The 16,715-nt window shown below is 53.5% G+C and overlaps 9 protein-coding genes and 1 non-coding gene across 10 annotated transcripts; 4 read left to right on the top strand and 6 right to left on the bottom strand.

Moving 5' to 3' along the window:
- Nucleotides 1-99: 99 nt before the first annotated feature.
- BO82DRAFT_351966 (heme-dependent oxidative N-demethylase family protein) lies at nt 100-1,831 on the top strand. Its single transcript, XM_025634564.1, has 4 exons — nt 100-541; nt 609-1,177; nt 1,254-1,352; nt 1,446-1,831. Exons 1-4 carry the CDS (start codon nt 316-318, stop codon nt 1,695-1,697), a joined length of 1,146 nt encoding a protein of 381 aa, XP_025494592.1. The 5' UTR covers nt 100-315; the 3' UTR covers nt 1,698-1,831.
- A 56-nt stretch (nt 1,832-1,887) lies between these two features.
- BO82DRAFT_277262 (alpha/beta hydrolase) lies at nt 1,888-2,804 on the bottom strand (the record flags this gene model as incomplete). The annotated part of the gene is made up of 2 exons (XM_025631178.1): nt 1,888-2,250; nt 2,313-2,804. 2 exons carry the CDS (start codon nt 2,802-2,804, stop codon nt 1,888-1,890), a joined length of 855 nt encoding a protein of 284 aa, XP_025494591.1.
- Nucleotides 2,805-3,938: 1,134 nt separating this feature from the next.
- BO82DRAFT_362529 (uncharacterized protein) lies at nt 3,939-4,502 on the bottom strand (the record flags this gene model as incomplete). Its single annotated transcript, XM_025636860.1, has 1 exon — nt 3,939-4,502. The coding sequence occupies one exon, from the start codon at nt 4,500-4,502 to the stop codon at nt 3,939-3,941; it is 564 nt and encodes a 187-aa protein (XP_025494590.1).
- A 625-nt stretch (nt 4,503-5,127) lies between these two features.
- Nucleotides 5,128-5,804, bottom strand: BO82DRAFT_351965 (uncharacterized protein). Its single transcript, XM_025634563.1, has one exon. The coding sequence runs from the start codon at nt 5,764-5,766 to the stop codon at nt 5,329-5,331; it is 438 nt and encodes a 145-aa protein (XP_025494589.1). The 5' UTR covers nt 5,767-5,804; the 3' UTR covers nt 5,128-5,328.
- A 529-nt stretch (nt 5,805-6,333) lies between these two features.
- Nucleotides 6,334-7,620, bottom strand: BO82DRAFT_390137 (uncharacterized protein; the record flags this gene model as incomplete). Its single annotated transcript, XM_025638496.1, has 5 exons — nt 6,334-6,392; nt 6,446-6,496; nt 6,681-6,687; nt 6,737-6,795; nt 6,969-7,620. 5 exons carry the CDS (start codon nt 7,618-7,620, stop codon nt 6,334-6,336), a joined length of 828 nt encoding a protein of 275 aa, XP_025494588.1.
- Nucleotides 7,621-8,748: 1,128 nt separating this feature from the next.
- On the top strand, nt 8,749-8,819 carry BO82DRAFT_t90. The gene has a single exon. It is a non-coding gene; the product is annotated as a tRNA-Gly (tRNA).
- Nucleotides 8,820-8,953: 134 nt separating this feature from the next.
- On the bottom strand, nt 8,954-11,548 carry BO82DRAFT_329728 (Zn(II)2Cys6 transcription factor). The gene is made up of 6 exons (XM_025633069.1): nt 11,450-11,548; nt 11,063-11,399; nt 10,794-10,992; nt 10,708-10,739; nt 9,293-10,652; nt 8,954-9,234 (listed from the first exon to the last, which is right to left on the bottom strand). Exons 1-6 carry the CDS (start codon nt 11,509-11,511, stop codon nt 9,035-9,037), a joined length of 2,190 nt encoding a protein of 729 aa, XP_025494587.1. The 5' UTR covers nt 11,512-11,548; the 3' UTR covers nt 8,954-9,034.
- Nucleotides 11,549-12,214: 666 nt separating this feature from the next.
- On the top strand, nt 12,215-13,445 carry BO82DRAFT_381551 (NAD(P)-binding protein; the record flags this gene model as incomplete). The annotated part of the gene is made up of 4 exons (XM_025637867.1): nt 12,215-12,598; nt 12,673-12,969; nt 13,053-13,121; nt 13,183-13,445. 4 exons carry the CDS (start codon nt 12,215-12,217, stop codon nt 13,408-13,410), a joined length of 978 nt encoding a protein of 325 aa, XP_025494586.1. The 3' UTR covers nt 13,411-13,445.
- Nucleotides 13,446-13,811: 366 nt separating this feature from the next.
- BO82DRAFT_277180 (sugar O-acetyltransferase) lies at nt 13,812-14,601 on the top strand (the record flags this gene model as incomplete). Its single annotated transcript, XM_025631171.1, has 3 exons — nt 13,812-13,987; nt 14,048-14,435; nt 14,503-14,601. Coding segments are annotated over 3 exons (663 nt in total), but the record flags the coding sequence as incomplete, so codon positions are not given.
- Nucleotides 14,602-14,962: 361 nt separating this feature from the next.
- On the bottom strand, nt 14,963-15,805 carry BO82DRAFT_362523 (uncharacterized protein; the record flags this gene model as incomplete). Its single annotated transcript, XM_025636859.1, has 2 exons — nt 14,963-15,239; nt 15,363-15,805. The coding sequence occupies 2 exons, from the start codon at nt 15,803-15,805 to the stop codon at nt 14,963-14,965; spliced, it is 720 nt and encodes a 239-aa protein (XP_025494584.1).
- Nucleotides 15,806-16,715: the final 910 nt, after the last annotated feature.

Here is a 16,715-nt window from a genome sequence, read left to right as displayed (position 1 = left end):
GTGAACATACCCTGTTCGCATGCAATGGGAACAACAGCCAGTTCTCTTTCAATGCCGATGACAGTGGATTCATTTTCTCTCTTGGGAGTAAGGATGCGTTATCATGCAGGCTTGATATCAGGTGTGATGTAGCCCTCTGAGGGGGAGTTGTCCCCGCATCTCATATCACTTATCATCAGAGTCCATTGTAAATACCAGACTCCCCCCAGAGATCTATTGAAGTAGTGTTAGAACAGCTCGACCAAGTCAACTGTTCATCCGAGACGAATACAGACGACTTGCTCAGTGAACATGGCAACTACCAATTCATTCCCAATGCTTCCCATCCACCTCATCTCCACCCACTGGCCATACCTCGGCGCAGGCCTGCTCCTACTAGTTACACTGCATCTCATTCAGAGACGAAGGCCAACCACAGCTCATAATGACTTCAAGACGAACCCTCCAGTATCTCAAATTGACCCCCTCGTCAACTTCGACTGGACCAAAACCGAACCCCTCGTCCTCCGACCGTTTAAACCCCGCTACCACATCACGATGGGTACACTCCCGTTCCCCAATCGCTCTCCCTCCCCCTCCATCCCAGGCAATCGTTAACCCAAGAAAAGGAATCGAAAGCACCACCCTCTCCGAGATCGTCCAAATTGACAAACACTACCTCGCCCGCATCCAGCTCCGCACCGCCCTCATCCAGCACAAAAGACCCGCCGTGCTGGGCACCACTCCGCGCGCCGTCCCCGCCGTTCGCGAGCTCTACACCTTTTTGGTGAACGACTACCTCCCGCAGCGGTACGGGGCGATCTTCCACCGCCACCCAACAGCAGGGGTAATCAACACCATCACAGGAGAGATGATCTCCTGCACCCCACCCGCCGACCCCGAAGAAGCCCTGGCGATCATCGGCCGCCAAGTCGAAGAGGACTTTCTGCTTCTCCTCCCCCCACCTACCACCTCCACAGCAGAAGCAGGACTGGAGACCAAAGCAGAGGAGACGAAGCAAATGTCGCTCGAAGCGTTCATCGGCTGCTTTCCGAACGGCTTCAGCTGGGCGGACAAGTTCGCTAAGTCGCTGGCGGCGATCCACGTTCCCGTGCCGGATTACACGGCCAAGTTGAGGGGCAGTATGGATCGGTATCTGGGGCGGTTGAGGGTGGGGACGGTTGTCAAGAGGGCGAATGTATAGTTCTCTTCCTGCCTTGACTCTTCTATCTGTGGTATGGTGATGATGTGTGCTAACTTTCACGCCGCTGTAGTGGACCGTGTCCGTGGACGGGGAGCTGCATGCCCCCGACAGTATGCATTTGTATGAAGGGGAGACGGTGGAGGAGATAGAGGTGTTGGATCTGGCCAAGGTTTGTCTTTCTGCGCTTCGCCTCAGCAGTTTTGACGGGGGTGGATTTCCTCGAGTTTTGGGAAAAGCGTGGCTGATGGGGGATAATGCACAGGCCCGGTTACGATGTGAGCGACAGGTACTCTTCCGATTGCCCAACTCTAACGCGGTGGTGTTTGTGGTCCGCACGTATATGTACCCATTGCAGGAGATCAAGGAGGAAGGCAACGGGCCGCGGATGGCGGAGGCCATCGCTGGGCTGAAGGCAGGGAGCTCGCCGGGGTTTCATTTCTACAAGCGCGCGGCCGTCTGGCAGAGGGTGGTAAGTGAGTTTTTGGTTGGGAAGGGGGAAAGGGGTGCAGAGTAGGATATTTACCATGTTTGCGAGTGCTGTATACGGGTCTGCTGAACTGCTTGCCAATTCCATCCTTTATGCGAACATACAAAGGTTCTACTGGGGAAAGAGATCCGTCAAATATCGCAGAGAGAGATCTGAACGTGGTCACGAGACTCTATCTACCCTAACGCAGTAACCAAAACCTCAACCCATCACCTCCTTACCTATCCAACCCCCCCACAAACCCCCCAATAATGTCAACCAGCCCGTCGATCCAACTCAAATGCGGCGAATGATCCGTCCCCGCCCGATACACCACCACCTCACCCCTCCCCTCCCCGCGCAACCGCGCATTCAGCGCCTGCACCATCCCCTCCTGATACGCCGCCGCCAGAGACCGATCCTCTTCCAGCACCAGATACCCGCACGGCAGCGCGGCGTACGCATCGTTCGTCAACACCCCCGTCATGATCGGCGCCGCCGTGAGCGAGGCCGCCCACTTCTGCCCCTCCTCGCGCGGCAGCTGGCCGAACATGTACGTGGCGGCATTGACGGTGCTGAGCAGACCTTTAGGGCCGCGTGTCTTGTTTCCTCAACCCTTAACATTCTTTCCCAAACATAGGATAAAGAGGCGGGGGAACACACGTGAGCTTTACAAAAAGGCGGGACGACGAAACTTCCGTCCTCGGGCTGGAAGTAGCTTGTTACGGATTCGCCGACGGGGACGAGGAAGGCCCCGTAGTAGAAGATTCCGAGGATGCCGGCGGATGTCTTGGTGGATGGGGATGGTCGTGGGTGGTACTTTGGGGTGGCGGCCTGCGTGGCGACCCACCCGCCGGAGGAGTGCGCGACGAGCAAGACTTGTTTGTTCTCTTGGACAATGAGTCGGTCGAGGAGGGTCTGGATGACGGCGACGTCGGCTGCGTCGCTTGGGTAGCCGGTTGGCGGTGGGGGGCGGTCGAAGTCCGGGTTGCCCGTGTCGCCGACGTTGAGTTGGGTGAGGTCGCTGGTTGGGCGTTGCGGGCAGTGGACCTCGTAGCCTTGGGAGGTGAGGTGGTTGAGAAAGGGGGTGTAGGGGGTGGGAGTGTGGTAGCTGCCGTGGCAGATTATGATGGTGGGGAGGGGGGTACGTTGCATTGTGAAGTGGTAAGGTTTTTGAGGATTTGCGAGTCGAGTGGTGAAGTTCTCAGGGTTCGGAAGAGAGGCTTATGTAGGTGTCGGCGGTGGTTAGATGCCGCTGCTGATTGTTTTCACTAACTAGATATTTTCTGAAGTCAACAGTGCTATGGCGTGTCTAAAGTCCGATGGATCCACATTACATTTTACCACATTGGTCAGTTCGGCAGTGGTATAGATTTCGTACTAGTGCTGATTGTCAACCACTGCATGTGGAGAGTCTATTCAACCCGACGTCATAAGTATACAAGACTGCTGTTTACACTCGGTCTCGGACAAATCGTCTGTTATCCCGCGCTGACCATCGTTTCTTCCACATATAGCTGAAAGACAATGAATCTCTACCTACTAGGTATTTCTGACATGTTGCCGCAAAGAGCCGATACACCGGGTTGTGCCTGCCGGAGACGTTGGAGCGTTGGGGGGAGGGCACTAGAGATGCCTGAGATAGGATTTCAAGTAAGGGAGACGGTAAAAGTGCTGGAGGTAGAGTCTGGAGACTTGAAAGGGATGTGTCCAGGTTTTGTTGAAAGTGGATAGGTAGGTGAGTTGGATTGATGATGCTGCAATCACGGGCAAGGGCTTAGGGTGAGATGAGATTGCCATAATGAGGGTAGGTAGAAAGAGTAAACGGACTTGGGGCTCAGGACAGACTACATCAGTATTTGTATTGCTAGATTTACAGGCACAAGACTCCATGTCAGACACATGTAATATTTGTTACAATATTGACAAAAAAGTCTGGGGAGACAATCATAAATAGAGACAACAAGGTATTACCTCTAGATAGCAAATCCAACTTTTTTTTTCAAACTCATACAAGGATCATACTTTTCGTTACGTAGAGACACTATCTGTTTAAAAAATACGTAACACCAACAAAGTGATGCAAAAAAAAAAAGCGAACATCGAGAGATCATAATAATAGATCATCATCAATCAAACAATTAAAACAAATACCACGCATTAAGCATATCTTACAGTCCACAAGGAACCATACAGACGACGAACGATGCCACTACTTCAAGAACCTTTAAAAGGCCCAGCAGCAGCAGCAGCAGCAGCACCCCCACCGCCAACTAGCGCGGTTCAACATCACGCAAAACATAAATTCTCCTCCTCGTCAAACATGCTCGCGACCGCCAGCGGCAGCGCCGGGAGCTCCTCGGGCTCGACTGAGAGTGGCACAGAGTCTTTCTCCTCGAAGTCGTCCGGCAGCATGTACTCCCGCGCGATGGTCTCGTAGATGCGGCCCGTGACGATCCCCATCAGATTCAGCCGGCCGATTACCGCCAGAACGCGGATGACGCTGTTCCGCTGCATGAGAGTTGGGTTCAGCAGGACCTGTCGGATGTGGGCCACGAGAATGGTCAGCCGGCTTTCGGGCAGTCGGTCGACGAGCACCAGCTCCGCCTCGAGGTTGCGCTCCAGCCCTGTGCGGAAGAACCGCTGCGTGAAGCCCCGCCCGCCGGAGGGGCGGAGCAAGGCGCCTGCCCCGCGCTGCTGCAGGCCCAGGGCCCAGTTGTCCCCGCGCCATTTGACGATGAACAATGCGATGTCGTTGCTTGCCAACTCTTCTTGTTGTTCGTCGTTGGGGCTGGCGATATCGGCCGTGTTCTGGACAGGGCGGTCCTCCACTTCGATGGCTTGGTTTGCCATGGTTGCTCCAGTAGCTAACGTGAGGTGGGCCTTGGGCTGTGGGTGCTAATGTGAGATAATGGAAATACTGCCATGGCTGCTATATAAAGGTTTCCGTTTGTCTTGTAGTGTATAAGAGGCATTCCGAATGCAGGGTAATCTACGTTTTGTTGATAATGCCATGTTCAGCTTCTGATAGAAGGTGTAACAGTCAAGGATTATTCAAACAAAGCAGATCAAAGGCCCTATGAACATGAGATCAGGCTCGCTTGGAAGTACATTTTGATAAAGAATGTACTAGGCTTACGGCAGACAATCCTTTATATCACTTCTTGGAGATTGGTGGCACTTTCCTCTCTGGAGCAGCAAAAAGAAGGTCAAAAGGTCTCACTTTCTTCTCAAAAATACAAAGCGTACGTAAGGCACGTAATAGAGACCATGACTCAGTCTGCAGCCCGGAAGTCACTCTATAGATGATAGAACTGAATTCTTGTAAGAAAGGATCGTTCCGAACAACCCGGGCTTGCGTCTGGGATGACCCGCAAGGCCCGTTTCCCCTAGTGGATATCAACATTATGACTATGTACAGTACATGATAGAAATATTATAGAAATATATGATCCCGCTCCAGTCCCCTCAAGGTACAAAGCTGGTTGTCCTGTTGAGGCCTGAGTCACCCTACTCCTGGTCCTATCCTTGATGAAATTGCCTAACTTTTCCGCAGACACTGCGGTTGCCGTTATACACAGGCCCTGACAACTCTACTCATCAGCCTGAATCCCACACTCAAACCCAAAAAAACAGACGACCTTACCATTTCACCCACATAGTATCCCAGGTTAACACCTCAAAGTAACAACCCCACAACAACAGGCGCCACCCCCCAAAGCGCCGTGCGCGCGCCCAGCAATCGTCCGGCCCCGTTGTGCTCCACGGCAAAGGCGTCCGGGTCGTCCGTGTTGCAGTGGCCCTCGGTCTCGGTTGAGCTCAGCGTGCAGTTGGCGGTGCGGCCATCGGCGCTCTCGAAGGTCAGCACGGCACTGTACCAATCCACCGTGACCGAGGCGTCGCCGCAGATGGACTTGGTCTCGACGCCTTTGTTGCGGCCGCACGACTTCTTGAACGGCTTCGACGAGCCCTTGCAGCCGAACAGCTCGTCCTCGAGGATCACCGAGCAGTGCGAGACGTACGAGTTGGCCGGTGGGTTGGTCGTCCGGATCTTGATCTCCGTCGCGGTGAGGGTCTGCGCGAGGGCGAGGAGGGCGCCGAGCTTGAGGAGGAGCATGGTGTTCGACTGAGGGCTTGAGGGGATTGGAGTGGGAATTGCCGGGTAAGAAGCCAGAGGAGGGGAGTGGGAGGGAATGTTCAGGCTGAAAATTGTGGTTTATATGCTTTCTGGTCTACTACGGGCAATTCTCGGCTATCCCGGCACGGGGAGTCCGGTGCTCGGGCTCCTGAAGGATTTTGGTGTAGACAGACAACCAGTCATGATGAGGCTTATCGGGCGTTGGAAAGCTCCACTGTAGTGTCTACTAGTACTGTTTGAAAAGTCTGGCGATGGTCTTTAGGCCATGTACAGTACAGTTTAGACTGTTGACATTTGGTACTGTCCTGTGTACTTCCAGAGCATCCGTGCCGGCGATCCGCATCGGGCTTGGCAGGGTGCGGCTTGGCCGACAGGGTCTTCTTCCCGACCAGAAGTAAATAGCCATTGCTGCAGGGAGAGCACATTCACGACGCAAGAATGCGAAATAAATGAGTTGTTGGACTAATGTAAATGTTCAAGGGTTTTATTCCTCTTGTTTGTCTGAATACGGAATAAGATACAGCGAAGGAAAAGGGTTTCTCTCCCTCAGACCACAAGCTCGTCTAGGGCTCCGAGACTTCCGGGCAGGGGTCCACTCCCTTCGACTGATGTCCATTGAAGAAGTTGTTCCTGGACCAGAATGAGAAGAATGACCTACAAAAAAGGCTAACCGGAATCTCATAGTCTGGGTCACATGGCTTCATAGAGTCTAGATAAGCATAGGTAAGTGGTAGAATTAAATCCCGCAAAAGGACGAGTCATTGGCAAATTGGCAGTTGTCATTGGTGCTAGAAGCTACTCGGGCAAGGTCACGAGCATCGAGCCGTGCCTGAGGCCTGTATATGGGTAAACACACTTTCCTCAAGTAAATGTATCATCCTGAACAAACTCACAGATACTCTGCAAGTGTAATCCAGAAGACCTCTACAGTATCCAGCAATCAACCTACGATCACGCGAGAGGTGAGCGCAAAGCAGACCACGCAATCAAGCGGTGCTGCTGATCTACCTAACATCACCTCAGCTCTCACCCTCAACAAAATGAAACCCCGATGATAAGGTCCGGTATCCTCTACATCATCACCACCCCACAATTCTCACAACACCCACTCTCATCCTCACTCTCCGAGTCCGACTCAAAATAACTCTCCTCGGAATCACCCACCGAGCCCCGCGACTCACTCAACGTCCGCCCCAGCGAACGCAGCAACTCCTCCACCCGGCCCCGGTCCTGCACCAGACACAGCACCTTACAAAGGCCCCGCCGGCATCCATCCTCCGCCTTCAGGTTCTGGAACCACACGTGGCCCCCAACCGCAATCCCCAGCACAAACTCCGGCAGCAGCGCGGAGTCCCCCACCACCAGCTGCTGCTGGAGGAGGGTCAGCTTCCGCTGCCGGAGCTCGCGCAGCTGCAGCTCTGGACTGGCCGCCTGTGCGGCGGTGGCGTCGTGGCAGATGATCTGGACGAAGGCGATGTTGTCCTTCCCGTTCTTGAGGCGGGGGTCCACGAGGTCGATGATCTCGTAGGGGAGGGGGATTTTTGTTGCGGACTCGAAAAATCGGCGGGTGAGGAGGCGGTAGTTCTGGGTCTGGCTGTCGCTGCTGCGGGGCAAGACCAACGCGCGGCCGAGGATCTGCGCCCAGAGTTTGGCGGTCTCGCGGGCGGTCGTGTGGTTGTTGGACTGGATGGCTTCGAGGTAGGTCCGGATGTGCTCGTCGGCCCAGTAGGACCATGCGCGCTTGGCGGGGTCGGTGGTTTTGTCTTGGGGAGGTAGGGTTAGTTCGATTGTTTGGGTGGTGAAGCTTTGGGTTTCTGGGGAAGGGGTGGCCATTTTGATGGGGGGGGGGGGGGGGGGGGGGGGGTTTCTTGTTGGGTGAGGGACCTTAAGGCAGGGGGGTGGTTCTGGGGATAAGCTCTGCTGGTTTGAGGCTTGAGGATGCTGTAGCGCATGATGGTGGGCATTGCAAATGGGAGTATTTATATCTACATGATAGGGAAGGTGAGATTCAAGAGAACGGAGTGCGTAGAAAGAGCATTGGTGTAGCTTTTCTGCACACTGTGAAAGAAGGTTGAGGCAGGTAGATATGGTTATTATGGTTATACAACTGCTAAGGGCAGTAGAGTGAGGATCGTCTTGCAAGTTTGTTTATACTAGGTACCGCATTGTGAGTAGTGCTGTATCTTTCTAGAGAAGAAAAAAACGCGGGCAAAAAGCTCAAATGTTGAGTGGCATGCTTTTGAGGTGTGCCTTTGTCACTTTCCTTTGTTCGCTCTGTCTTGGTATAGCTCTTTGTTTTTGAATGTTGCTGTACCCGACTTGGCTTCATTCGCATTCTTGGATAGGGGCTACAGCAGGCTGACCAATCATTGGCATACCTTGACAACCTCTTAGGGCTCATGAAGGATATGGCTAGGCTTCCGTAGATGGGGCATAAATAAGCAATTGCTTAGTTTGAATTAGGGCCTTGGCTTTATGCCGAAATCGCACAGTGCCCTTGAAGAGATATGTCCGGTGCCAGGTTCCGCATAGCAGCTGAGATCAACGAATGCAGCGATTTCGTTGTTCCTGCAATATAAATCCTTTCATATACAAAGCGATGTGAGATAACTTATGATATGTACTTACTGCAAGGGCTGAGCTGGAATACATACAGCATAGCTAGAAGATCTCAACCCTTGGCCTTTTGTCCTCCAGCAAAGAGGTAAATTAAGAATAAATATGCTTTTGTGTTGGGTCGAGTAAGTCACTAAATCGCAAATTGCTGCTAGATCGCAAGGAGGTTACTGCATTGGTACCGTCTGTGGCCGCCAACTCTACCACCCTCGAAGCTTCAAAGCCGGGATTGAGTGTTGAGGAACCTGCTGATATAGATAGTGAGCTTGACACAAGGTCAATATTTTCAGAATGGGCTTGAGATAAGATGATGTTTTTGAAAGTGAGCTAAGATGACATCAACTAGCATCATTGGTCTAGTGGTAGAATTCATCGTTGCCATCGATGAGGCCCGTGTTCGATTCACGGATGATGCAATATTCTTTTCCCCTTTCTTTTTCCCCCCCATCCACCCGATCATCTCCGTCTATTTTGCCCCCCTCCACATATGCGTCTCTTTCCTTATCGACGTTCATACTGATTTCCTTTTTTTTTTTTTTTTTTTTATATTCTATATTGTCATCGATGGACACCTCGGTTTCTTTCTTATAATATCACCCCACCGCGAACCCTGGGACACATTCTCGTACCCTCAAATAGTATCCGCAAACACCCAATTCGTATCTCCCGAGAGATCCCACATATTTACCAGCTCGCTTGGCAGTTGAGAGAAATCGAATTCCTCCAGCGACGGTACGATACCGGAGGGCATACCTGGTGCGAACATAGCGTGGAGCTGGCCTACGGGATAACCCAGCATGTCGTTCTCCTGGTCCGGCTCTTTCACCGTATCTGCGACACTATCAGTGCTACCCGATATAGTTACAGTCCCTGGTGTAATTTAACGTACCTGAGCCCCCAAAGCCCACAGACCAATTAACTCCACTGCTAGCTCCTGCCACAACGTGCTCGCCCGAGCTATCCACCTTCCGCACCATGACGCTAATCGCCAGCCAGGCCTGCCTCGCCTCCGCCGACTCCCCCTGATACTGACTCAGGATCCCCTGCGAAGTGCGTAACGCGAGCAGCAGCGCCTCCGTCCCCGGGTCGTAAGCATGCAAGCCACCCCCACCCTCCCGCCTCCGCAAATGCAGCTCGAAACACACCACCATGGCAGCGAAGATAAAATCATGAGTCGTCAACGAGGTCACGAACCAGCGACACCGCGCCAGCACTCCGCCCGGCTGAACCTGCGCGTCGATCGTCGCCTGATGCCGCAGCAACCGCATCGCGGCGTCCAGACAAACCCCCCTCGACGCGGCCCCTCGGGAATCTGAGAAGCGGCCCTCGCCGAGTCCTCGCCGATGCAGAATACACCGCGACTTCTGGTAGAGGATCTCGAGGTTATAGCGCAGCATCACGAGATGCGGCAGCTCCGTGACCGAGGCGCCGACCTCGCGGAATTGCAGCACCGCCGGCGTCCCCGCGTTGGCGGCATCGAGCTGCTGGTCCAGTTGACTTACCTGACTGAGGGATGTGGGGTGTGTCGAGGCGACGTGATCCGCAATGCGGCCGAACACCTCCGCCAGCCGGCTCTTGGCGATAAGATACAGGACCGGCGTGAATTCGGTCTCTGGGCGGGGCGGCGGGAGACTGGTGGAGGCTGGACCGAAGTCCTCATCCAGCAGGTTGTGCGGGGGCCGGGTGTCGGCCACCCCGCTGGCGATCATGCGCGGCAGTCCGATCTGGAACGAGAAGAGCGCGTCGAGCTGCGCCATGAGCGACCACAGGCGCCGACGCATTTCGGCCTCGAAGCAGGAGAGTCGTGGGGAGTACCCTGCCCCGTCACGGTGGAGCCCGGCCCGCATCGCGAGGCGGATGGTCATTCCCATCAAGAGCCAGACTTCGTGCTGTGCGTCTTTGCTTCGGAAGTACTCGGTTTGTGTGTACAGGGCGAGCGCTTCCAGGGTGTATTTGGTTGGGGTGGTGTATTTGGCGGTGACAAGGCAGTAGGCGGCCTGCAGGCGGAAGGTCTCGCATTGGGTTGTGGGGGTGGTGCTGTTGTTGTTGTTGTTGTTGTTGTTGTTGTTGTTGTTGTTGTTGTTGTTGTTGTTGTTGTTGTTGTTGTTGTTGTTGTTGTTGTCGATGGGGTCCGGGGTGGTGGCGCCTTCGGTACGCTGGTGCAGGTGGATCGCGAGGTTCATTATGCTGAAGAGGAGGCTGAGCCATGTGGGGCTGATGGACTGGGGTTCGGTCCAGAAGTGGTCATACTGGGCTTTTGTCAGTGGGTACGATAAGCACGAGTTGTGGTGGTGGGTGAGGAACCTCGTGCTGAAAGGTAGGCGCGTGGATGATCACTAGCGGGGTGAGATTAGTTGACTTGCTAGTATATTGAGGCTGAGTAAACTCACGAACACCTGGTTCCATTGAACTAAAGAACCGCGATACTAAACGGTCAACGACGGGTCGTGCTGGGATATGAGCCAGGATCCCCTCCATTCCACCGGGTGGAGACAGCCCCAGTAGCAACGCGGAACCTTGCTGAACGGCCTCTGCATCAGGCGTAGTGTAAGGTGACTCAGAGTCAACGCACTCCTTGATCTCAGCAATCTGTTCATGTAAAGTAAATGGACAAGTTAATAGTGTCGAGACTCCAGGACTACATGTGTCTGCAACATACACTATCCTGAAGAGCGGCCCAGTGCGCACCCGAAACATAGCTCATACCCGTCGGATCCACACGCATGCTTCCCAACGAGCTGGTGATTGCATCTTGCTCATCTGCATGGCCAATCTGGCTCTCCTGCGCCGTGTGCAGGGGGTTACCCTCATGGCTCGAGCGCTCACCCTTCTGCAAGACCGTCACAAGCTCCTCGAGTTGCCGAATGCGTTGACCCAAGTGCCGCGCTGACGCAGGAGGATTGCGACGTGAAGCCGCCAAAGCGGGCCCTGCATAGACACATTCTAGACCACGCTTGACACAGCTGCTACATGGTTGGAGACGATCACATCGCAGTCTTGCATAGGTCAGTACCCGGGGGCGTTTCGGGAGATCGAGGGTAGTTACTTTTTCTGACGACAAAAGGTACAAGATAGAGCTGTTCTTACTGGAGGCTGCAGCGATGCCATCAGTCTGTAGTTCGGTTCCCATCCAGTGAAATCCAGCGAAGACCCAGTCGCGTTATGGCTTGTTTGGCGTGAACGATCAATGTGCGGGTGCGGGGTTGTCAGCCGCCGCTTATGTCAGCCCCACACCCTCCATGTTCCACCTGAGGCTTGTTTCGATGCTCTTCTCGATGCCAATGTCGAATGGCTGTCTTATCCGTACCGTTGTCAATGTTCTAATGCGATAAAAAAAAGACCAAGCGGTCACGCTCCCAAGCCCTACTGGATGTTTGCTCCACCCCTGAATCCCAATCCGTTGCGTACTTGAATCATTGCCTAATCCTGGAGATATGCTACCAGCCAGGTTGGCATGACTTTGTTTCCAAGAGACCCCAAGACTCTCGACCAAACCAAGTGTAGATCCGTCGATCCACAATTTCTGACCTGCAAGCTAGAAGTAGCTCCTGAGTTCTCTCAGAGGATGTGTGCTTCCTCGGCGCCAGCTGAGCATCTCCGGACTTCCCGTCCAGGCTTAGCGCCGGCCCGGAGATGTTAGCGCCGGAAGCAGACCCGCCCCGTCGCATCGGGCCCGGACCCCATGCTCCGGGGTCGTTGCTCTCAAGGAGCATAGTATAAATCTCAAACCAACGCAGAACGCATCCACTACCTCCCATTGCCCCAAAGCCACAACCCTTATTACGACAATCTCCCAAGCAAGACCAAAAAAATGATAGCCCTCCGACAGATCTTCCCCCCAGCCCCAACCTTCACCGACCAAACTATCCCCGACCTCACCGGCAAAACTATCATCATCACCGGCGGCACCTCGGGCGTGGGCTACCACGCCGCCAGCCTCCTGTACGCCAAGCACGCGACCGTTTACATCGCCGCGCGCTCCGCCGACAAGGCCCAGACCGCGATCACCACCATTCAGTCCGCCCCGGAGTGCACGCACAGCCGGGGCCGGCTCGCCTTCCTCGCGTTGGATCTCTCCGAGCTGCGCAGTATCAAGCGCAGCGTTGAGGAATTCCTACGACTAGAAAACAGGCTGGATATTTTGGTGCATAATGCTGGGGTTATGACGCCGCCGGCGGGGAGTAAGACTAGTCTTGTACGTTGCAACTCGTCCAGATGTTCTTTCTCAACGGCAAGGATGGTGTACTGATGTGATGGGGATTGGGGAAGGGCCACGACCTCGAAATGAGCACGAACTGCCTCGGTCCGTTTCTTTTGAATCAGCTCCTCCTTCCGACTTTGCAGCGCACGGCTGCTTCCGCTGAGCCGGAGAGTGTGCGCGTCGTCTGGGTCGCTTCGTTGCTCTCTGCGTTCGTCGCGCATGGGGGCATCGTCTTCGATGAGCAGACTGGCGGGCCCACGGTGCTCAAGAATGCGATGGAGAATTACATGCAGAGTAAAGTCGGGAATGTGTTCCTGGCAAGTGAGATGGCGAGGCGGTTTGGTGGGGATGGGGTGATGAGCCTGGTTCGTTGCCCTCCTGTCCTTTCCATTTTTCTTTTTCTTCCCGGCTGGGGACACAAAGAAGCTTGTACTGATTAGCACGGTAGAGCGTTAATCCTGGACTCATGAAGACGGAGCTCCAGCGGCATAATTCGCCGGCGCAGGGGAAGATAATGGTTCGTCTTACTCCAACCTTGCCCTATGGTGATAAAGTGGGATGCGTGCTGACTGTAGCAGGGGATCTTGTTCAAAGGCCCGCGGTATGGGGCGTACAGTGAGCTGTTTGCTGCTCTATCACCGGAGGTCACCCCCGAGAGGAACGGGGCGTTTGTTATCCCCTGGGGTAGGTTCGGGACGGTGCCGTGTCATATTGAGAAGGGTTTGGCCAGTGAGAGGAATGGGGGCACGGGGGCGGCGGAGAGGTTCTGGCGATGGTGTGAGCGGGAGACGGCTGCTTTTCGATGAGAAGCTTGCAGCTATTGATTGGACCTATTTGGTATACCCTACTTGTATCTTAATTCATTAGTGAATGTGTCTGTGTCAGCTACCATTTTATATCGAACACTGTTTATGTACGTACTACATAGTATAAGAGAAGGCAAGACTTGGCAATCGTTATCGCCCGATAAGCGCGGCAGTTCCACGCATGCATCCGGCTAGCCTCGAAGTCTAACAAGTGGGGCCCCACATGCGGACGGACCACGTTGCACGGAAAGGGGAGAGAACAAGCATCCTATAGTTAGTAACTTGGACCTGGTGAAGGCCCTGTGGGCCGAGACTTATTGACATATAAGAACCCCAGCAAGGCCCACAACAAATCTCCCAGCACCCGGATCAAACCTCAGACACTTCAAATCTTCAGATCACCCGCAATGGACACATCAGACTACGAAACCGAAAAGGCCAAGATGCTCCGCGGCGAGCTCTACCGCGCCTTCACCCCGGGCCTGATCGCCGCTCGCCACCGCTGCAAAGTCGCCGTGCATGCATTCAATAACGCCGGGATCGTCTCGCGACGGCGGCAGGTTGAACTCTGGAGAGCGTAAGTCTTCTATATGCCCCACAGCGTCTTGTCGAGAAAATCCGTTAAGTCTTTGAAAAGAATAGTGGAGGACGCCCGCCCCCTCCCACCGCCGGCCCCCACTTTAGAAGAAGATGAGGCGCTCTTCGAGCACGACCCATGGGTAGAAAGCCCCATCCGCATGGACTATGGGTTTAATGTAAGCGTCGGCGCGGGCACGTTTATCAACTTCAACTGCACAATCATCGACACCTGCCGCGTAGTGATCGGGGAGAGGTGTCTGTTTGGCCCGAATGTAAGTCTCTACACGGGACTGCATCCGCTCGATGGTGAGGTGCGGAAGGGCACGGCCGGGCCGGAGTGGGGTAAGGAGATTCATATCGGCGATGATTGCTGGTTGGCCGGGGATGTGAAGATTCTGGCTGGGGTGACGGTCGGAAAGGGGTCGACGGTTGGGGCGGGGAGTGTGGTTACTAAAGTAAGTTATTGTTGTTCTATCACAGTAGGGGAAGCTGGGTTGCTGATAACTGCTATAGGACGTCCCGCCGTATTGTGTGGTGGTCGGGAATCCGGCACGAGTATTAAGGTATCTCAAGGGGAGTCCGCATTATAAGGAGGAAGGAACGTCGGGTTGATGCATTTGATCGAGGTATACAATAGAACCAAAGGGTTAGAGCCTGATCTTAGTTAGTATGTTGGAAGCGGAGAAGTAGATATTATCTATCGGTTAGTGATGGACAGCAAGCGCATAGAGATTGCATCTCTTTCACGTAGTGATATGATGTAGTATGATTTTCTGTTCACAATTTAGGTGATTAATAACACAATAACACAGCAGAAAATAGCATAAACAGTGTTCAAGCAGCATCTGTTCATAGAACTATCAACAGATCGAACAGGGATTGTTGGACTGAACACGAGAATCAAAAAATTGGAAAGTAAATACGTGCTTTCTTGATCGTTTGCTTGATCGTGTAACCTTGTCATCAAGTCCAATCACGATTGACCAGACGGATCAGGCCAGCAACCGTTGCGAAGCTCGAGTGGGTCCGAACCCGCCCATCCAGAGCAGTATGTCCACGGTTGCATATTGTCTAGGCATTCGAGTCGATACGAAACATCCTGTCTCTCGGCGTCCGGGGGCGAGCGGTAGTACTGAATGACAGGATCGTTCCGACAAGAGACCCATTGCTCGACACATCGAGTCCTGGCGCCCCCGCCGGCGTTTTGCACGGCCCTATGAGACTGCAGGTGCTCCACAAGGACGTGGAAGCTGTCTTTGACGGGAAAGACGAGCCCATACAACAAAGAAATGAGAGGAAACCCGCTCTGTCGGCCTGTTGGACCCACAATCCAAGTCAGATGGACTCGCGCCGCCCCACCGCACAAGACGTACCACTCCTGGTAGACGGGGTAGGACACGAGCCCGTGGCCCGCGACCATCATGGCGTCGCCCATGGGGACTCGGTTTGACCGGATGATTCCGTCTCGGTTAAAATCGGCCCAGTATGAGTTGATGCGGATATCCCTTTTCAGGTATTTCAGGGCCAGATACACCCATGCGTCCGAGAGCCGCACCCCGGCCGGCGGCCAGCCGTGCACGTTCGGGTCCCAGACGCCCCGGACCAAGGGCCAGTTCGCCCAGTCGGCAGCGGTGGGGATCATTCCTGACTGCCGGGCTGGTGGTGGCGGAGGGTTGGGGTCTCCCAGTGTCCAATATGTTGTCGGTTCCTGGTGGTCGGCAAGAACTGCTCTGCAGCGGATCCGCATGCCTTCGAGCTCCTCCCAGTACTTTCGCGACGGTTCGAAGAATCGACCCTTGTCCAAGTCCACGACCATGGTTTCGGTTAGGAGTGACTATTTAGGGTCGTTTGAGCAGTGTCGGTTTGAGAGTGTCAGCTCAGTTGATTAGAGTAGACAGCGTGATTCCAAGAAGTACTCACCTCGATCTACCGTGGGGATAGTAGGACTTTGAGAATTATTTGGGTGGTCTTTTATAACCAGCCATTGTCAACAAAGGTCAAAGAAGGTGGATTCGGCAGAGGAGGTCTTCAGCTGTAGACAAACATGGAAGTAGGCTCACCAAGACGAGAAAACCTTTGTTAAACAACTGCAATTCTTCAGTAACACTAGAGCTTCGCTTCAGATCAAGTATCACGTCTGAATCTCTCCACAACGAAGAACATACCACAGTTTACTTTGATAGCTCCTGGACCAGTGTGCGCCACTTCGTGCTTTTGAGTACATCAAGAGTTCAATATCGAAGTATCTCGGTGATCGGTGATAGATGGAAGTTGTTACACTTAAGGATAAGTTAGGAAAAGACAGGAGGAACGTTAACAGAGTTGATAGCGTGTGTGGACTATCGCTTATAAATGGTGGTTGAAGATTTTGGCAGCTTCTGATCACATTCACTGTTAACCCTCTATGGCTGAAACATCAAGCTACGGTACTTCTTTAGTAATTCGGTCACTGGGTGATAGATAGAGAACGAGAAGGCAGAAACTGATTTCAAACTATCAAGACACCTAGAGTCTCAGGGTAGTAATTGATAAACAAGGCGGCAGAATGTTCCAACTCAAATGTGCCATCAATGGAGCTTGGTGGTACAAATCATCAAATATTTTATGGTAAGTTTATAAGTGTATGCTTCCTAAGGACTTGATCTGATTGATAGTATACATTAGATCCTCACGTATAGCACAACTGATGTTCATTGCTGGTGACAATACAGCTTAATCTGTAGAGA

This window comes from Aspergillus uvarum, assembly GCF_003184745.1.
Source record: "Aspergillus uvarum CBS 121591 unplaced genomic scaffold BO82scaffold_11, whole genome shotgun sequence".
Lineage (NCBI taxonomy): Eukaryota > Fungi > Ascomycota > Eurotiomycetes > Eurotiales > Aspergillaceae > Aspergillus > Aspergillus uvarum.
This window is presented reverse-complemented; position numbering and strand designations above follow the sequence as displayed.